Consider the following 18971-nt stretch of genomic DNA (forward strand, 5'->3'; position numbering starts at 1 on the left):
AATAATGATTTTACTATTTATACCCCACACATCTTACTGGGTTGTCCCAGCCACTCTGGGCAGCCTCCAACTTACATAAAAACGTAATAAAACATTAAACATTTTTTTAAAAAACTTCCCTATACAGTTGTACCTTGGTTCTTGAATGGAATCCATTCCAGAAATCCGTGCAACTTCCGAAAACGTTAAAAAACCAAGGCATGGCTTCTGATTGGCTGCAGGAGCTTCCTGCATTCAATCGGAAGCCGCAGTAGCTGCGTCAGACATTTGGCTTCCAGAAAATGTTCGCAAACTGGAACACCCACTTCCGGGTTTGCAGCGTTCGGGAGCCAAAACGTTAGACTCGCAAGGCGTTCGAGAACCAAGGTATGACTGTATAGGATTGCCTTCAGACGGCTCGGGAGTCATCTGACTCCATACCCTCCAACATTTATCCAATGAAAATAGGGACATCCTAAGGAAAAGTGGGACATTCAGGGATCAAATCACAAACCGGAATCAGGGACGTCCCTGGAAAATAGGGGCATTTGGAGGGACTGCATTGGATGTAAAACTAACTCTGGTACGAAATACTTCTGCCCCAGATTCAGAGTTTAATCATGATTTATTCATGTTCCACCTTTTTTTAAAAAATTCCCCGAAATAAAAATATATGTAAAATACACAATGTGTGTGTGTGTGTGTACACACACATATGTACACATTTACTGCTGTTAAATTTATTCATCAAATATTATTATACACACATATGTACGCATTTACTGCTGTTAAATTTATTCATCAAATATTATTGCTGTTAAATTCATCAAATATTATAACAATACAGTAGTTTCTAAACTGGTATGTAGTTCTTTTGCGTGCTGCTGCGAAGCAACCCTCCTGAACATTTCTCAAGGGATATGCAGGAAAGTGTGTGTGTGTAAGATGACATTGAAGACACACCAGACATTACACTAATGCACTTTGTTTATTCAATTATGTAGACTTGCCCAACCAAATGCATTCCAAATATTATTGGGCCGCAGCTTCCACCATCCCTTACCCTTGGCCATGCTGCCTGGGAGTCCAAAATGTCTGAAGGCCACCAGTTAGGGAAAGCTGCAATAATGCACACCTTAAGGGAGCAAATTCTCAGCAAACAACCATTCCCATAATGGTTTGGTTGAAGTCATGACAGTTAACATGGTCTAGGGTAGATACACCTTTAATATAAGAAAAGAAAGTAATTTCCACAGCCAAGATACCTAGTGTCCTGGAATTTTTCCGAAGACGAAAAAGCTGATAATGAATGGAATTGTCCATTCTTTACACACCTTATCCCAAGAACGGGAAAACTGTGGCCCTTGAGAATGGGAAAACTGGGCTGCAGCCCCAGTTAGCAGACTCCAGTATCTATTTTTTATATATATAATCTTTATATTTGATTTTCAAAAAGAGAGAAAGAAAAAAAGAGAAAATAAGAAAATGGACATACATAAAAAAGTACAAAATCCAAATATCGAGATTGCTCTTAATCTCCTGACTTCGCCCCATCCCATCCATGGGTCGTTTTGATTCTATTTTCTTTTTTCTTTTTTCTTTTTTTAAAATAATTTTTATTAACAGGCCAATCACATCACATTATTCAAATCACATTGGTTCCGAATTATACAGCCAAATTTTAAATTTTTGAAGGTACCCATATATCAAGCTCCGCACGAGTCCAAAATTCCGTTTTGATTCTATTTTCAACTGCATATCAATACCTCTCCAATTTTTCATCTTCCTAAGTTATCTATACGTTCTGTCACATTACAAGTGTATTTTAAATACTGCTAATGTTTTGACCTGCTTACAGTGATTTTGTATATACAGTGGTACATCAGGTTAAGTACTTAATTCGTTCCAGAGGTCTGTTCTTAACCTGAAACTGTTCTTAACCTGAAGCACCACTTTAGCTAATGGGGCCTCCTGCTGCTGCCACGCCACCGGAGCACGATTTCTGTTCTCATCCTGAAGCAAAGTTCTTAAGCCGAGGTACTATTTCTGGGTTAGTGGAGTCTGTAACCTGAAGCATATGTAACCCCAGGTACCACTGTACATTATAAACATTTCCCATTCTTTTTAAAATTTCTTGTCTTCTTGATTCCTGAACTTCCCAGCTAATTTTGCCATTTCGGCATAGTCCATCAACTTGATAGACCCCCAATATCTAAAACTGACTCTCTTCAGATACCTGCACAGCTAACATCTAGTTTTTTATTCTTTTTTCCCTACAGCTGAGCTGAACACCATTGCTCCCATCATCTCCAACTTCTTCCTGGCTTCGTATGCGCTTATCAATTTCTCTTGTTTCCATGCATCGTATGCAAAATCTCCAGGTTCGTGCTTCATTTTCTATTTCCTGCTCTATCTATCATGTATGTCGTATTTCAAACCATTGTGCTGTTAGGAGAAAGTGGTCCTGACACTAACATTATGACGGCAACTTATTGCCTGTATTGCACACTCCAGCCATTTTCCAAAATAATATATAGAAGTCCCCAGTGTAAGCAAGTAACTTGAGCTTGTGGGAAGACAGCCCAGAATTCACTGTTGTGTTTATTTATTATTATTATTTGTGTATAAATTGCAACAATCACTTTCCTTCTTAAAAACCAGCTTTGCCCTACTTCTGGCAGATTTGTATTGCATTTGCTGAAGACAAAATATTTCACTACTTTAGAAGAAAAACATTCCACTGTTTTATAGCCTAACCTGATATATTGTGAGATAAGCTTTAGTGGACATCTATTCAATTTATTTAGATTGATAGAAATGACTAAGAAGACAGAAAGGGAATACCGAGGTTGAACAACTTGTGAAACACAGCCACACCAGCCCAAATTCCCCTCAGTTTATTATTTAACCATGCTCTTTGTCAAAGGTGCTCAAACAAAATATCTTAAAAGGAAAGAAATTAAAGTTTTGCATTCAAGACGTTACCCCACCAAATTCAGTTGAACGCAGTCAACAAAATTAGTTTAATAAACACTGGGAAGATTATCCTACAAGTTAATGAACTGCATCAGATGGTAGGCAACAAGTTATATAAACTTTTCTCACATGGTTTTTGGTACATCTCTAGAGAGGCCTGGAAAAGGCCTGAGAGGGAAACGGAAAAAGGGGGGGGCGCAGGTTTTTTCCATTTTTTCCCAAAGCCTTTTTTCCCCTTGAAAAATGGGGGGGGGGGGAGAGTGTGTGGAATATTCCAACTATATCAAACTTGTGGGGTTGTTGTTTTTTCAATTTTTCTGGAAAAAAACAGCTTTGGGGGAAAACAGAGAGAAGCCTGGGGTTTTTTTTTCCAAATTTTCTGGTTTCTCTAATTATATCCACACATGCCAAAACAAAATGTCCTCTTAATTTTTGTGAACTGAGATTTGAAAGCTGAAGAAAGAAAATGGAAAAATGAGAAAGGGCTAGTGTTCTTTCTTTCTCTCTCTCTCTCTCTCTCTCTCTCTCTCTCTCTCTCTAGTTTAGAAGTCTAAATTCAAGTCTAGTAAAGCTTGGAGGAGGTGTGGATTGTCACAGCCCACTGCAAATCAAAGAAAGGTGGAGTAAATTATCCAATCCGCAGGTGCAAGAAAAAGATTGAACTTTTAAGTTCAATACAATTGTTTTAAGTTTAATACATTATTACTTTATTTATTTAGCAAGATTTAAATGCCACTTAATTGGAAAAAAACCACCAAGTGGTTTACCTAAAATGGTATAAAATAGTCATTAAAAATAGCAATAAAAGCAGACATCGAAAAGCAGTTGACATAAGAAAATTAATAAAACATAGATGGAATCTATTTTGTTTGGTAAGATATACATACCGCTTAATAATAATTTTTAAAAACCTCTGACTTTATCTTCCATTAGTTGATTTTATCTTTTTTTTTTTACTATTAAGTTTTTAGTTGAGAAATTATCCATTAAAAAAAAAATCAGTTAAATGTATATGCTTTGCATATTGCCAAATCTCAATATTGGTGCTTTTTTGACATACCACAATGCTATTTCATAATACCAGTTTAATAAATGGCAGCTACATATCATTTTTAGAAGGAAAGGCCATCACTCGGATTTTCTTTTTCAGTGGCTGTTATAATAGTGCTCCACCACAAAGGAAATAAATAATTGTGCCCTTTACTTGTGTTACCGGAAAAATCCGAGGGCTCCCTTGGACAAAAAGTAAAGACACCAACCAGAGTAAATTGGAGCAAATCAGCAGCCTGTAGGCTTGGCCTTTATTGACTGTTGCAACAGGGTGCTCCCCTCACTTGCAGGTGAGAGGAAAGACACAGAAAAATGGTGTGCAAGACTTTATAAAAACTTTTGAAATTTCCATCCTGTAGGTCAAGCCCACCCCCAGAAACATCATGCATACATTACAGAAAGGAGGGGTTGAGGGAGGAGTTGTGGTGGTAACCTGAGTGTCCCTTCTCTGGCTGGTTCCCTTCTCTCCCCCTCCCCATGAGTCACTTCCAGGAGACAAAGGGGAGTTGGCAGTTTCCTGCCCCCAGAGGGAAGATCTGATCATTGTCCTTTGTTTCAGTCCATGCTGAATCCACTCCCATATGCAAGTTCTTTGTGATCTTGATTGTCTTCTGTCTAGGACCATCAGGGTTGGCATAGCAACCGGGCAGGGCTCCTGTGAATGTGCTGGGATGGTGAAGGGATTATGGCTGCCCTGTATCAAACCTTCCCCATTTTGTAGTCCTTCCTTCATGGAGTAAAATAAAAGTAGAACAGTGCAAAACCGATGTATAGTTGATTTTCTATGAATTTATAACAGAAGTGTAGCGTATGTAGTGTGTGAGTGTGAGTGTGTGTGAAGTTTGTGCGAACTGAATGATTGGGGTGAGGGGGTTCCTGCTACACTTGCATCCTCTCCTTGCCAATTCAGCAAAAGCCAGAGCTTACAGATCTCCTTCCCTTTTAGTCATAGACAAGCTGCAAATCGCTTGTTATACCACATGGAGACATTTATTTCAGCTGTAGAGAAACAAGCTCTCATCTTTCCAGCATGGGTGAAACCACAGTGGTGGCACAAATATATATCTTAACCCTGTTCCCATCAGTGCTCATGCTGCTGCCTGATCAGAGTGCAGGTTTGAAAAGACAGGCTTCCCCTAATTATCTGCAGAGCGAAACAATTGCAGATTAGGCCCAGCCTGGCAAGAACCCCAGGACCAATTACTGTATATCCTCCGAATGCTATTGGTACAGTGGTACCTTGGTACTCGAATGGCTTGGCTCCCAAACAAATAGGCTCCCGGATGCCGCAAACCCAGAAGTGAGTGTTCCGGTCTGCAAATGTTTTTCAGAAGCCGAACATCCGACACGGCTTCCAATAGAGTGCAGGAAGCTTCTGCAGCCAATCAGAAGCTGTGCCTTGGCTTTCAAATGGTTTCGGGAGTTGAACGGACTCCCCAAATGGATTAAGTAATTACAAAACCATGCAAATATAGTTTGACACCAATTGATTTTTTTTTTAAGTATACAGTTGTACCTTGGTTCTTGAACAGTTTAGTTGTCGAACTAATTGGCTCCCGAATGCCAAAAACCTGGAAGTGAGTGTTCCAGTTTATGAATGTTTTACAGAAGCCGGACATCTGACGTGGCTACTGCAGCTTCCGATTGAGTGCAGGAAGCTCCTTCAGCCAGTCAGATGCTGTGCCTTGGTTTTCGAACAGATTTGGGAATCGAATGGACGCCCAGAATGGATTACGTTCAAGAACCAAGGTACCACTGTACTAGAGTGGATGACATCTCTAGGAACAACTTCAAAGTATATTTCCTCCTACAGCTGCACATGTGTTCTGCTAACTTTCCATTGGCAAGTACAACAAACAAGACTTGTGCTTTTGCTATTTCACACTCTGCAATAGCAACTTGGGGAGTTAGGGCATGTCCTCATGCAATAAATTTAATAAATTTAATAAACAAATGAGACCATTTAATAAATTTAATAAACAAATAAATTTGTTTAATAAATTTAATAAACAAATGAGACCATTAATCTCGTAGATACAGTTTCCATTTTCTTGGCCTTTCTTAATATCGACTTAGTCCATTTGTGATTTCTGCAGGTTGGAGACCTGCTTTCAAGTATTACAACATGTGGGTGTCCCTTTTCGGAGCAATTCTGTGTTGTGGAGTCATGTTCGTCATCAACTGGTGGGCAGCTGTCATCACGTACGCTGTCGAGCTCTTTCTTTATATTTACGTGACGTACAAGAAGCCAGGTAAGGCAGGGCAGAAAAATAAGAGAGACAATGCTTAAGAATGGAAGACGGGTGGATCTGGTGTGTAAAACTCAAGGATGATAAAGTCTCGTGTCAAAATGAGATCCCCATAAAGGGGGGAATCTTGTTTACTGTTGAAATATTTCACAGCTACTGTTTTTGCTGTAAAAAATGTACTCTCTACTCCCTTCTTGAAATTGCCATAATTTCAAGATAATTATAAGCATATATATAAAGGACTCCTGACCATTAGGTCCAGTCGTGACCAACTCTGGGGTTGCAGCGCTCATCTCACTTTATTGGCCGAGGGAGCCAGGGTACAGCTTCCGGGTCATGTGGCCAGCATGACTAAGCCGCTTCTGGCGAACCAGAGCAGCGCACGGAAATGCCGTTTACCTTCCCGCCGGAGCAGTACCTATTTATCTACTTGCACTTTGAGGTGCTTTCGAATTGCTAGGTTGGCAGGAGCAGGGACCAAGCAACAGGAGCTCACCCTGTCACGGGGATTTGAACCGCCAACCTTCTGATCGGCAAGTCCTAGGCTCTGTGGTTTAACCTACAGCGCCACCCGCGTCCCAAGCAGATATATACTTTAGATTATAAAAGGATGATACAGCTTTAAATTTTCCCCTAATCTGCCTCCATTCTCCTGCTCTTCCTTACGTCTGTTTAATCCAGCCCCAGTAGAAACACATGCACACAAACATATATTCCTAAAAATACTTGGTAATATTATTCAATCCTATTTCAGATTCCTAATCCTATCTGCCGGGTGGCTGCTGACACTTTTATGTGACACTTTCTGTCTCCTCAAGGAGACAGTTCATCAGCTTCTGAAAAACTGTGTCTTCAAACAAATGAGGCTTTTCTGAACAGGACAGCCCAGCTCTTCCTTTGCAGAGCAACACATCAGCTAAAACCACCTGTTCTCTTTGTGCTTTTAACCTAGAAGTCTTTGTGCTACATTTTCACAAAATGTACAGTACAAAAGCACTTATCCAAATGAACAGAGGGCAAAAAAAACCCCTTCTGTCTGAATAAGTATGTATTTGCAAGATAAAAAATAGATGATGGTGGTTGCTTCTAATACTTCTTTTTCAGACCTGCGATAATTTCCACGAGTCTCTGTTTTCCTGTAAAAACAACATATTTCTAGCTATCATGGAAATACTACTGTCATGGGTCAGGGTCACACGAAAAGCAAATGGAAAGCCATCACTACACACACACAAAAAAACCCCCCCACAAACATCCCCCCATTTCCTTTACAAGTGAAATTAGGTAGTTGAGTGCCTCACAGTCTGAAAGCAATATCAATCTGAGGCCACTCAAAAACAAGATTTTTCTGCATACTTATGGGTCTCTCCTAGGTATTCAGAATTTATCTATCTGTATCTATATCTGTATTTAACCTGTATTTAACCTGTATAGCTATATCTATTACCTATGAGCTTCCAGGAGCTGCAGAATTTGGGGGGCAGTGATAAGAAAAGTCGGGACTAACATAGTTCATTGACTGAAGAACAAACTTCTGCGTTCAATGCTAAAGCTAAGAATTTCTGATTGTGCTTCTTCCTTTTGTTCACCTTAGGGAAACAGGAGACATTTTCCTCCCCAATCACAGCTTGGCTAAAATCCTGAATTCCTTCGTTGTTTTTTATTGATGGCTCTTATTTCTGCCTCAGGTGGTAGGAGGGTCTAAAGACTCTGGAAATCAGGCAGTGCTGTGGAAGTCTTGGAGGACAGACCCAGTTAGGAAGCTAAAGAAGAACTTGTCCCTATTTTTCTAATAAGAACACAGCAGGAAGAAGAAACGCCCAACTCCACTAAGATGCAATTAATAACAGTGCCTCCTATTGACTAAATTATATAATGGCAGTATCAACGCAGGCAAACGACATGAATATAGCAATTAAATCTATGGATGAGGGTGGCTCTGCCATGCAATGTTTTTAAAAAAGGAACAGAAAATGCAGGATGAAAGAGTGAACTGGCTTGCTTGAGTCTATAAGTCCTTCCGCTGGCAGGTGAAGACTTTCTTGTTCCAATAAGCTTTTGGGAACTGACTGCTTTTAATGAAAGGGCTGCTGCTGTGCTCTTTTTATTATAATTATGGGTATGGTTTTTATAAATTTTCTATATGCATGTTGTAAGCAGCCTTAAGTCCTGCCAGGGTATACATAACTATATTATAATAATACTGTTTATAATATCCTGGAGGTGAACATGCTGTGAAGCTTTTTTTCCAGATAAATCACTCCTCATGCTATGCAACAGTAAGGTGCTTGGGTCTGGGACTGGCAGCCAACCCGTATCTTGAACCCACGGTACAGTAAAAAGTGGATGTTCTGTTCTTTGCCTCTGGGAGTCAAGGGGGAAGGCGACAAGGCAAGTTGGTTGCTGTAGCACCATGGAGAGCTCCTAGTGAGCTACGTTGACTACTTTGGGCATAAGGGTAGGATATAAGTTTAGTAAAGGACCTGTCCTAAGCTTTATACCTTTTGGAGAATTAAAGGTAAAGGTAAAGGGACCCATGACTGTTAGCTCCAGTCACATACAACTCTGGGGTTCTGGCGCTCATCTCACTTTACTGGCCGAGGGAGCCGGTGTACAGCTTCCGGGTCATGTGAACCAGCATGACTAAGCTGCTTTCTGGCAAGCCAGAGCAGCGCATGGAAATGCCGTTTACCTTCCCGCCGGAGAGGTACCTATTTACCTACTTGCACTTTGACGTGTTTTCGAACTGCTAGGTTGGCAGGAGCAGGGACCGAGCAACGGGAGTTCACCCCGCCACGGGGATTCGAACCACCGACCTTCTGATTGGCAAATCCTAGGCTCTGTGGTTTAACCCACAGTACTACCCGTGTCCCGGGTGAATTAGAGGCTCCTAAATGGCCAATCCTTCTCATTCATTCAACGATTTCCTGCTTGGCACACTCCCTCTGCTCTTGGACTAGCAGGGTACTATGTGACACATTAGGTGCCTCAGATCCTGGCTCTGGTTCTGTGGGCGCAGGTATCAGGCTCAAAACAGGAAAGCCAAGATGGCTTCTTAGCTAGTGACATGATAGCCTCAGTGTTCTGGTCACTGCTATTCCAATTCACTCTCTCCCCCTGCGTTTTCCTTAAGTACTGCATGGTTTCCAACCTATTCACACTTACCTGTAAATGTCAGTGGGAGTTACTTCTGAGTAGTCAGGCACAGGCTTGTTCTTTAAAACCATTACTTGAACCACAGTAAACCACACCAAGTAGAAAGATCCGCTAGAAAGCAAATATATTCTCTTTTTAAAAAGTGTTCTGCTATTAGAAGTTTCTTTAACGTAAATGCACTGAATTTGTTCACCATCCTACATACAAAACTCAAGCTCTTCCCATGGTTGTCAAGAAAGGATGGCTGGAAAAAAATGAATGATGATACAATATGAAATATTTTTTTATCCACAACAGATGTAAATTGGGGTTCATCATCACAGGCAGTATACTATATTAATGCCATTGACTCTGCATTGGAATTAACTACGGTGGATGATCATGTGAAAAACTTCAGGTAAGGTCTCTGCTGGATGTGAGTGGATGCTGAGTGGATGTATGTATCACCAAACTTAATGTACCTTTTTCCACCTTCACAGGCCGCAGTGCATAGTATTAACTGGAGAACCCATGACAAGACCAGCTTTGTTAGACATTGCACATTCATTCACAAAGAACAATGGTCTCTGCATCTGTTGTGAAGTATACACGGTAAGCTCAACCAAGGCGTGCTAAGGAGAGCTTTACAGAAAATGGCTGCCCCCATGAAGTCAACTTGAAATGGCAGCTGCTCTGTGTGGAAATTTAGGTCTTAATAAGAGGCTTGGGGACAGCATCTGCTCTGCACACAGAAGGTCCTAGCATCTCAAGGTAGGGCTGGGGATAGCAAACCCTGGAGTTGCTGCCATTCTCATAGACAGTACAGTGGTACCTCTAGTTACGAACTTAGGTCCATTCTTAACCTGAAACCATTCTTAACCTGAGGTACCACTTTAGCTAACAGGGCCTCCTGCTGCCGCCTTGCCACTACCACGCAATTTCTGTTCTCATCCTGAGGTAAAGTTCTCAACTCGAGGTAACTCTTCCAGGTTAGCGGAGTTTGTAACCTGAAGCATTTGTAACCTGAGGCATTTGTAACTCGAGGTACCACTGTACTGAGCTAGATGAACCAATCATCTGACTAGTATAAGGCAGCTTCCTGTGTCCGTATGTTCGTGATGTGGGTTGGCCCCACACTGTCACAAAACATTACGTTGGTAGTTTGCAGAAGCACAGTCCCAGTCCAATTGCTGTGCATGAAGTGCTTGCTGTGTGGATAGTGTTGCCATATTTCAAAAATTGTTAATTTTGGGGGGGAAGCAAACTTGCATTGTTGAGCTTTTGGGGAGCAACCTACCCCAAAAATAGTTATTTTAAGCTTTTTGAGCTGATTCCACTGCTTTTTCCAATGCGTTGCCATACATTGCCATACATCCGGGTTTTCCCTGACATTTTGCCGGTTCGGCAAAATTCCCCCCAACACCATTTTTACACCTGAATTTTCCTGACGTATGGGAAGCACCTGCCAACAAGGGTATGTCAAATAGCCTCCAGGTATATCTTTAATTTCCATTTCGTTTGTTGAAAATATTGCAATCTTACCTTCTTGACAAGGGCCTCACAAGACCAATGACTGAGACAATATACAAAGCGAACAAAATATTTAACTAAATATAACCACGAACCACAAACAAAGCATATTTGAATGCTTCAGAAGAAGACCACTCAGCCCAGAGAGCCCCAAATGGGGTTAGTAAGTCAAGATGGGTTGTATATGATGCAGGCTTAAATGCTAAATTTTCCTAATTTTAGAATACACTCTGGAATAGAGAAAAGGTCAATAGCCATCTGTTTTGAAGACTAGTGTGGTACATGTTGTTTTCAAAGATATTAGACTCAAGTTCAAATAGCAGGGCAGTATCAGCAGGGTTCATGAGATGCTCTTTTTCATGAGATTGCTCCTAAATAATTAAAACAGGGTAGGATTGTTGCACAGTCCAAAGCGGGAGCTAGATGCTCTTCTTCCACCCAGTTGACCTACACAGCTGAAGCCAATGGAAGTTTTATTGCTTATTCCAGTGGGGATACATAATTAGGATCTATAAGAGTTTCAGATCAGCAAGCGGGTTTTTTGGGGGGTGTTGATATATTTTTATTTCTACCAACATTTAACATAAGCATACTGTGCTAGTGTAAGCATTTTAGCTAGTTTCTCCCTTCTTTAGAGATTTAATGCAAGCTTAGTTTCGTTGGCTAAATAAAAAATGTGACATGATGAACTTCTGAGATGTGTAACTGGGAAAAGGAGAGAGAGAGAGATGAAACAGGGGTATTCTGCAAGCAGGACTCCCATCATGCCCAGAAAGACTGCACAATTACACTTACCGTATTTTTCTCTCTATAGGATGCACCGGACCATAGGAGGGGGAGAACAGGGGGGGAAAAAATCTCCCCGTCTCTGCTGAGTGCCCCTTCAGCGAAGCGGCAGGAGAAACGGAGCCCCTTCCATTTCTCCTCCCGCTTCGCTGAAGGGGCGCTGCGCAGAGAGGGAAAACTGTGCAGCGCCTCTCCAGCGAAGCGAAGCCTGGAAAGCAAGAGGGATTGGTGTGCACCGACCCCTCTCGTTCTCCAGGCTTCAGGCAGCTATCCGCAAGCCTCCGGAGCGCAGCGGGAGTTCCCACTGCACTCCAGGGGCTTCAGGCGGCTTCAGCGAAAGCAACGCGACGCCTCCGGAGTGCCGGGGGAGCTTTCCCTCTGCGCTTTGGAGGCTTCGCGTTGCTATCGCTGAAGCCATGGAGCCTGCATCCGCTCCATAAGACGCACACACATTTCCCCTTAATTTTTGAAGGGGGAAAAGTGCGTCTTATAGAATGAAAAATACAGTACTTGGGTGTCTTTAAAAAAAAACACCAGCCCAATTCCCGTGTAAAGAATACTACTTACGCTGTACCTGATAAAAGAATTTATAGTCAAAATGTTGCAAACCAGTTATTCCAATGGCAAATTATCCAATTTGCCTTATTCTGAGCCCAGAATTTAAGAATGGGACTAACAGTCAAGGAACCCGGCATGTATTTAAGGCCCATTTCAAAAAGGTCACAGAGCCCCAAGTGGTGCTATTTGTAGGACTTCCCTGTCTTCCTTAGAAGCTGGAAAAAGCAATGCAATATTCACCTGAAGCTTTTAGTCGTTAGCTGCAACTGGGCTTGATGAGCTCATGTTTATCTTTTACAGAACAAGGCTGCTGGGAACTGACTTTGTTGTTGTTATTTATTTGATTTATATCCCATTTTTTCCTTGAAGGAGTTCAAGGTAGCATATATGCTTCTCCTCCTCCCCATGTTATCCTCACAACAACCCTGTGAGGTCGGTCAGGCTAAGAGAAAGTGACTGGCCCAAGTTCACCCAAGTTCATGGCTGAGAGGGGACCTGAACCCTGCTGTCCAAGTCCCTAGTCCAGCACTCGATGAATGGACATGTGAACTAGCTGTTGTGTTGACACTCACCACTTGGCACTCACCATTCCTAAAACAGGCTGCCATGCCCCCCCCCCAAATACCAACTTGTGAACTTTACTGCATAAACACTATGTAAAAAAAAAATGGTTTGCCAATTGAAAACAACTATTTCCAGAATGTAGATCATTAGATTGTTAACGGTGTTAACCCCATGCTATTTCCTGCCCCTTGTCGAAGAGCTATGGGGCCCACTTCTCAAATTATATTTTCATACTTGTTTCTGTCAGCTCTCACTGTACCTAAGTGGTGTTAACAGGCTTACCCCCTCCTTGAAATAGAAAATGAGTGATGTTGGCAGCAGGTTTCATTTCAAAAGGTTGAATCTCTGCAGAACCTTTGTGGAAATGTGTGTGTGTGTTTTTTATCCCCTTCCTTGACATTATTTCCATCCTCCCCTCGCAGAGCAGATTCGGTTACTCCTTCAAAATCGCACTATTGTGTGATGCATAATACAAAGTCCTCTCCCTAATATATTATTGTGTCACGCAGGGCCCACGCAAGCTGTGCGTTACAGAGATGAACAGCGGCATGGCAACCAAGCAGGCCTGGCTGACAAAGAACAAAAGGAAAGCCTTTTATGCTGCAGTGGCAGCCGACAGCTTTAGAGATGGAGTCAAAAGTCTCCTCCAAGTAAGCTCTTTATTTGCACTGCACATGCAATGAGCATGACTTCAAAGCAGCCTCCATTAGGTGAAGAATTTCTCTTTATTTGTGAAGAATGCTTGTGTAGATGTGGATAATGTCTTGTAAAGGCAGAGTGAATCCTGGAGGCCCCCCCGCCTCCTTCTCTCTCTTTCTCTCTGTATTATTGCTTACTTCAGAAATAATTCTGGGTCCAGGCTATGCAGCTATGAAAGAAACTAATCAATGCCATATTAAATGGCCCTGTAGTAAACGGAGATGCCTTAAGGATATCTCAGAAACACCTGAGACTACCCAAACAAGTTCTATTGCATTACATCTAATATTCTGTGTGTTATAACATTATGCTGCAACTCATTTGTCATTTAGCAACAGTTTCTTTATCTTATCCACATTGTGTGGCAGATGTTTATACTGAGAAAAAGAACAAGTGAGGCCCCAACATATATGGCAGTGGCTACAAACATAAACAATACCTTAAAGTTTTATCTGGAATGTAAGATCTGTGATGGTATCCAAGTCATTAGTTGATGGTGCAGTCTTCAAAGGATAAACATGCACGTTGTGAACTAGACTTCAACATAATCCTAGATCTCCAAACATATCAGCAGACTAAAGTTGTGAGAAAGTTTTGGGTGACAGCAGAGGATATATTGATTAATATTATCCTTCCTAACTCGCACTAGCAAGTTTCTTTATACAGCAGAGTGCATTTCCCCTTTATACAGCAAGAACCTGGTTGCAGACTCGTGTGAGTCTCTTAAGATAATAAGCAATTCAATCTGGCTTGCCCAGATTGAGATATGTTCTGTTATTCCAGTTAAGACCCCTTTGATCCCTCCTAAAAGAATAAAGACACAACAGTCTTGTTCATAAGTAACAAAAAGTAGTTTTAGTCATGATCAGGCAGAGCACAGCGTGATATCTGAAGGCAGGCTTTAGGCTTAAAGTTACAAATATGTACAAACAGGTTTACCCCACACGGGAGATAACCTAGGGACTTCTGGCTGACAGCCAGCCATGCAGTCCAGGTGAAGCAGGAAGCAGGCAGGACGAAAAAGGAGGGAGGTGGCTACATGACTTGGCCTTTTGCCAGGTCTGGAAAGGTCACGCCCACCTACTAGTCACATGCAAAAGGAAGGATGCTCCAAGCCAGGTGGAACAGGAAGTTTCGACTGGCTGGACCAAACATTCCCTTGCATGTCCACTCTAGCAAAACAAGGAATGTTGTATTTGACTGCTTCCAGTGGATTACATCCCACAAAAGTTAATAGCCTGCAATTTTGCTTAATTTTCCACTGGCTTGCTCCTCCACAGCCAGCACTGATATATTGTTTACTAGCCGCTTAACTACGTGCCGTCAAGTAGACTTGTGGAGGAGGGATGGAGTCATTTGTTCCCCCCACACATTAAAAGATGACTTTAGAAGAATGTCATCTTCTCCTCCCCATTCCCTAGCTGCACTCCCATGCCAATTGTTAAGGAAGACCCTTTCCTTCCTCTGCAGCTCATGCAGACTCAATGTTGACATCTGTCTGTCTCGAGAGACAATGGAAAAGTGTGCCATTGAGGATAAACTCTCCATTGGAGAGTTACAGCACCTGCTGTGGCTGTAGAAACCAATATGGGAAAGACATGTTTTATTGCAGGTGGGGCAAATGATAGGATTGCCATATCCCCAAAAGTGAAAATCCGATTCAGAAAAAAAAAATATCCACCCGGATGCCATTTTTGCAGCCCAATTCACTGGAAAACCCAGACATATGGCAGCCCTAGCAGATGAAGGCATCTGGTTTCACTGTTACAGACACACCATGGCATTTTTTCAGTCTGCACTCCCCCCCAGCAGTCATTCTCCTCTGGCTACTGCTGTGTATGCACAATCTGATTGTCTGTCTCCATGCACTGCAGACGTCTGCAAGGGATTCCCACGTGGTGGGGTTAATGTTGCCAGATATAGATATATATATATATATATATATATATATATATATATATATATATATAAATTAATTTCAACATACCAATTATTATACATTCCACAGAACTTCACATCTTATACAATCTTTTTGGACTTCCATCAGCACCTCTGATGATCCACCATTTTTGTCATTTCTTCTGCATTTCTTAAATTCCTATTGCCTTTAATTATCTTAACTCACAATCCACCTCTTTAACCATTTTTGCAATAATTCAAATAATTTACCTCACAAAACTTCTTGCAAACCTACAAACGTAATCTGGTCATCACAATTACTTTTCAAATAGTCTGTAAATTTACACCAGTCTTCTGTGAATCTCTGGTCCTGCAGGTTTCAAATCCTTCCTGTTAGTTTATCCAATTCTGCATAGTCCATCAATTTCATCCTCCATTCTTCTTTTGTCAGTAATTCTTCTTGCTTCCATTTTTGTGCCAGTAATATTCTTACTGCGGTCATTGCATATAAAAACAACTTACAATCCTTTCTATTTATATCATCTCCTACAATGCCAAGTAAAAATGCTTCTGGTTTCTTAATAAATGTATATTTCAACATTTTTTCATCTCATTATATATCATCTCCCAGAGGTTTTTCACCTTTTTACATTCCCACCACATATGATAAAATTTTCCCTCTTTTTCTTTGCATTTCCAACTTTTATTGCTAACTTTTAGCTAATTTAACGGGTATAATATACCATCTATACATCATTTTCATCACATTTTCCTTTAAGGCATTGCATGTAGTAAATTTTAAACCTTCATTCCATAGTTTTTCCCAATCATTCAACTGTATATTATACCCAATATCTTTGGCCCAAAGAATCATTACCGACTTTACCTCCTCATCCTTCAAATGCCATTCAAGCAGCAATTTATACATTTTGGACAAAATTTTAAATGTTGCCAGCCTTCGTGCCATGTTTGCAGACATCTTTATAATCCTCTTACTTGCTTGCATGGAATTTCTGGCTACCTATAGCTACCAGGTGAGCTGTTAAATACACAGCAGCACCACAGGTGAAATCTAATAGATGAAATGATAATAACACTCATCTTCTTTGTCTCTGTATGGAACTAAATGTTACATTCAAATCAAATACCTTTATTGGCATTGCAATATAAAACATTTCAAATCACTGGGATAATTAAAGGGACAAGGATGAAGCTGTCAAGGGTTAAAGAGTCACACTGTGGTCGTGTGCACTTAGATATACTGCTACGCTCAGTCTATTTCCTGAAGGGATGGTCCGTTGGGAACCCTTGGGTAAAATTGTGGCTAAAAAGGAAGCTACCAGAGCAGTGGTATCTTTGTCCCGATCTGCCAGGAGAAACCTCATTTGGCTTCTTCTCGGGGTTGTGGGCCGGAGATCCAACATTTTGCTCAGCATCAGATGGCAAGGTCTCCTGTGTAGAGAGCAATCTAAGACAATGTGGTCCATTGAATCTGGTGCTTCTTGGTTGCAGGCACTCAAACAGGCTTGATATGGAGTATGTGAGAATCTGCCTTTAGTCACTGCAGAAGGGAAAGTATTTAATCTTGCGAGCATAAAGGCTCTTCAATGGGACGGGAGTAGTAAATTCTTTAGGTATTTGGCACAGGTTCCGTAGGATGTTGTGACACCTAAGGAGAACTCTGGAGAACAAGATCTCAGAGTATGAGGTAGCAAGCACTGTCATGGTCATAGAGCCGCTGCTTGATTAATTGGAATATGTGACTTTCGTCACATGCTTCAAGGCTTTAGAGAGCAATGCCCAAACTATGGATTTTGTCATGAATTGCTCTATACCAGGGATGCCCACCTGGCCAATTGCGATCGACTGGTTGATTCCCCCCAAAAAGGTCAACAACTTTGACTTTCCTCCTTAAAAAAGCTAATCAACTATGACCTGACCCCCCCCCCAAAAGGGGTAGATCACTGCCAGTTTTTTATTCTGTGAGTAGATCCCAGTCTCTTGGGAGTTGGCTGTCCCTAGTCTATACCATCTGGATGAGATGCGTTCTTCAAGCATAGAGGTTAAGAAGGAGTTAGGTGTTGTTCTATAGTGGACTTTCAGCCAGGCCTTGATTGTAGAGAGCTATGCTTTGGTTTCCATCAGATGTTCGCCAGTTTCAGCACATAAGGTTAAATAACTTGTGCATTTAGGGGCATCAAAGATCTGACATTCTCAGCTAGCCTTTTAAACATTCCCTGGAGCTCTCTGGCTTGCGCCTCCATTTAAATGGGTCCCGGCCACGCCACGCCCCCAGCCAGCGGATTGGCAGACTGGTTGCTGACATGGCCGGGATCCTCTGGGCAATGTGGGACTTCGTCCCCTGCCCCCGGAGGAGAGTGGGTAGCCACATGGTCCACCACAACTCCTCCCCACGGTGAAGTGGAGTGGACTTCCACACAAATCCTGGCCCCCTAAATGTGCTCAGCTAGGTGTGAATTATTTCCTAGGATGCTAGGAATCCTGCAGCCTGATTCAGCAAGTCCTGCTGTGCTCAATAGGACTTACAAGTAATAGTATTAGGACTGCAGCAATAAATTAAATAAAAGGACCTGAATAAAAGGATCTAGTCTTAGATACTAGAACTCTTTACAGGAATCTCATGCCATGCTTTCATAATGGGTGCTGCTACAAACCTGGTGCTATCATGTTAAAAATGAGCACATGAACAGTAACATGAAAACTCTGTTGATCTTAAATTATTAAATCGTTTTAATGAGCAGGCATCAGAAAAAAATGCAAATGTATGCTAATTTAGCAAAGCTACATTTCTGTCATCTAAAAACCATTTACAGCCGAGATGATTTAGAGCTAATCTTTATATGTGCTGCTTGGGTACAAGCATGAAGGACACTCACCAAATGTAATTTAATCTCAAATTTCTCCAGAACATTACTTCAGTTATCTTTTGCCATTATTTCTCATTTTGGATGAACCTTGCACATGCATCTTGTTAAACACTGCCTCTTAATATTACTAGGCCTCCGGCTTGGGCAGGATGAGACCAAATACTTTGGTGCTTGGATTTAAAAAGGACTGGAAAGAAGCCACCGCAGTAGAAGTTGAAAATTACATGGGTGTCGTACAGTAAGTTGAAGAATTTAGCCTGCTGCTTTGGGGCACAACTGGAACTGTTTGCCATCTCTCAATAATAGTGCAGTGTTTCTCAGACATGGGTCTGCAGCTGTTGTGGGACTACAACTCCCATTATCCATAGCTTGCAGGACCAGTGGTCAGGGATGATGGGAGTTGTAGTCCCACAACAGCTAGAGACCCAAGTTTGATGGTGTCACAACAAATAAAGACACCATCAAACTTGAGGATTCCAGTTTCAAACAGTGGACCACACAGTAAGTAGGGAGTAATCAAAACCCTGGCTGGGGAGTAGGTCGACAACAGACCACCGCTACATCTATAGTCCTTGCGCCTCATGTTGGCCAGGGCATAAGATGGTGGCAATGTTTTCAATTTTTGCTGCACCAGTTGGCATAGCTGAGGGACCTGAGA

At 41.6% G+C, this 18971-nt stretch overlaps 1 protein-coding gene across 2 annotated transcripts in view; it reads left to right on the forward strand.

Moving 5' to 3' along the window:
• SLC12A1 (solute carrier family 12 member 1) overlaps positions 1–18971 on the forward strand; it is a 76925-nt gene that overhangs the window by 41736 nt on the left and 16218 nt on the right. For both annotated transcript variants that reach the window (XM_081838801.1, XM_081838800.1), the window contains 6 exons: positions 2259–2360; positions 6102–6257; positions 9708–9807; positions 9890–10001; positions 13337–13477; positions 18445–18551. In XM_081838801.1, the coding sequence (XP_081694927.1) occupies positions 2259–2360; positions 6102–6257; positions 9708–9807; positions 9890–10001; positions 13337–13477; positions 18445–18551 (718 nt within the window). The remainder of the gene's footprint in view (positions 1–2258; positions 2361–6101; positions 6258–9707; positions 9808–9889; positions 10002–13336; positions 13478–18444; positions 18552–18971) is intronic.

The sequence above is a fragment of the Podarcis erhardii genome (assembly GCF_964252035.2).
Source record: "Podarcis erhardii genome assembly, chromosome: 14".
In the NCBI taxonomy this organism is placed as follows: domain Eukaryota; kingdom Metazoa; phylum Chordata; class Lepidosauria; order Squamata; family Lacertidae; genus Podarcis; species Podarcis erhardii.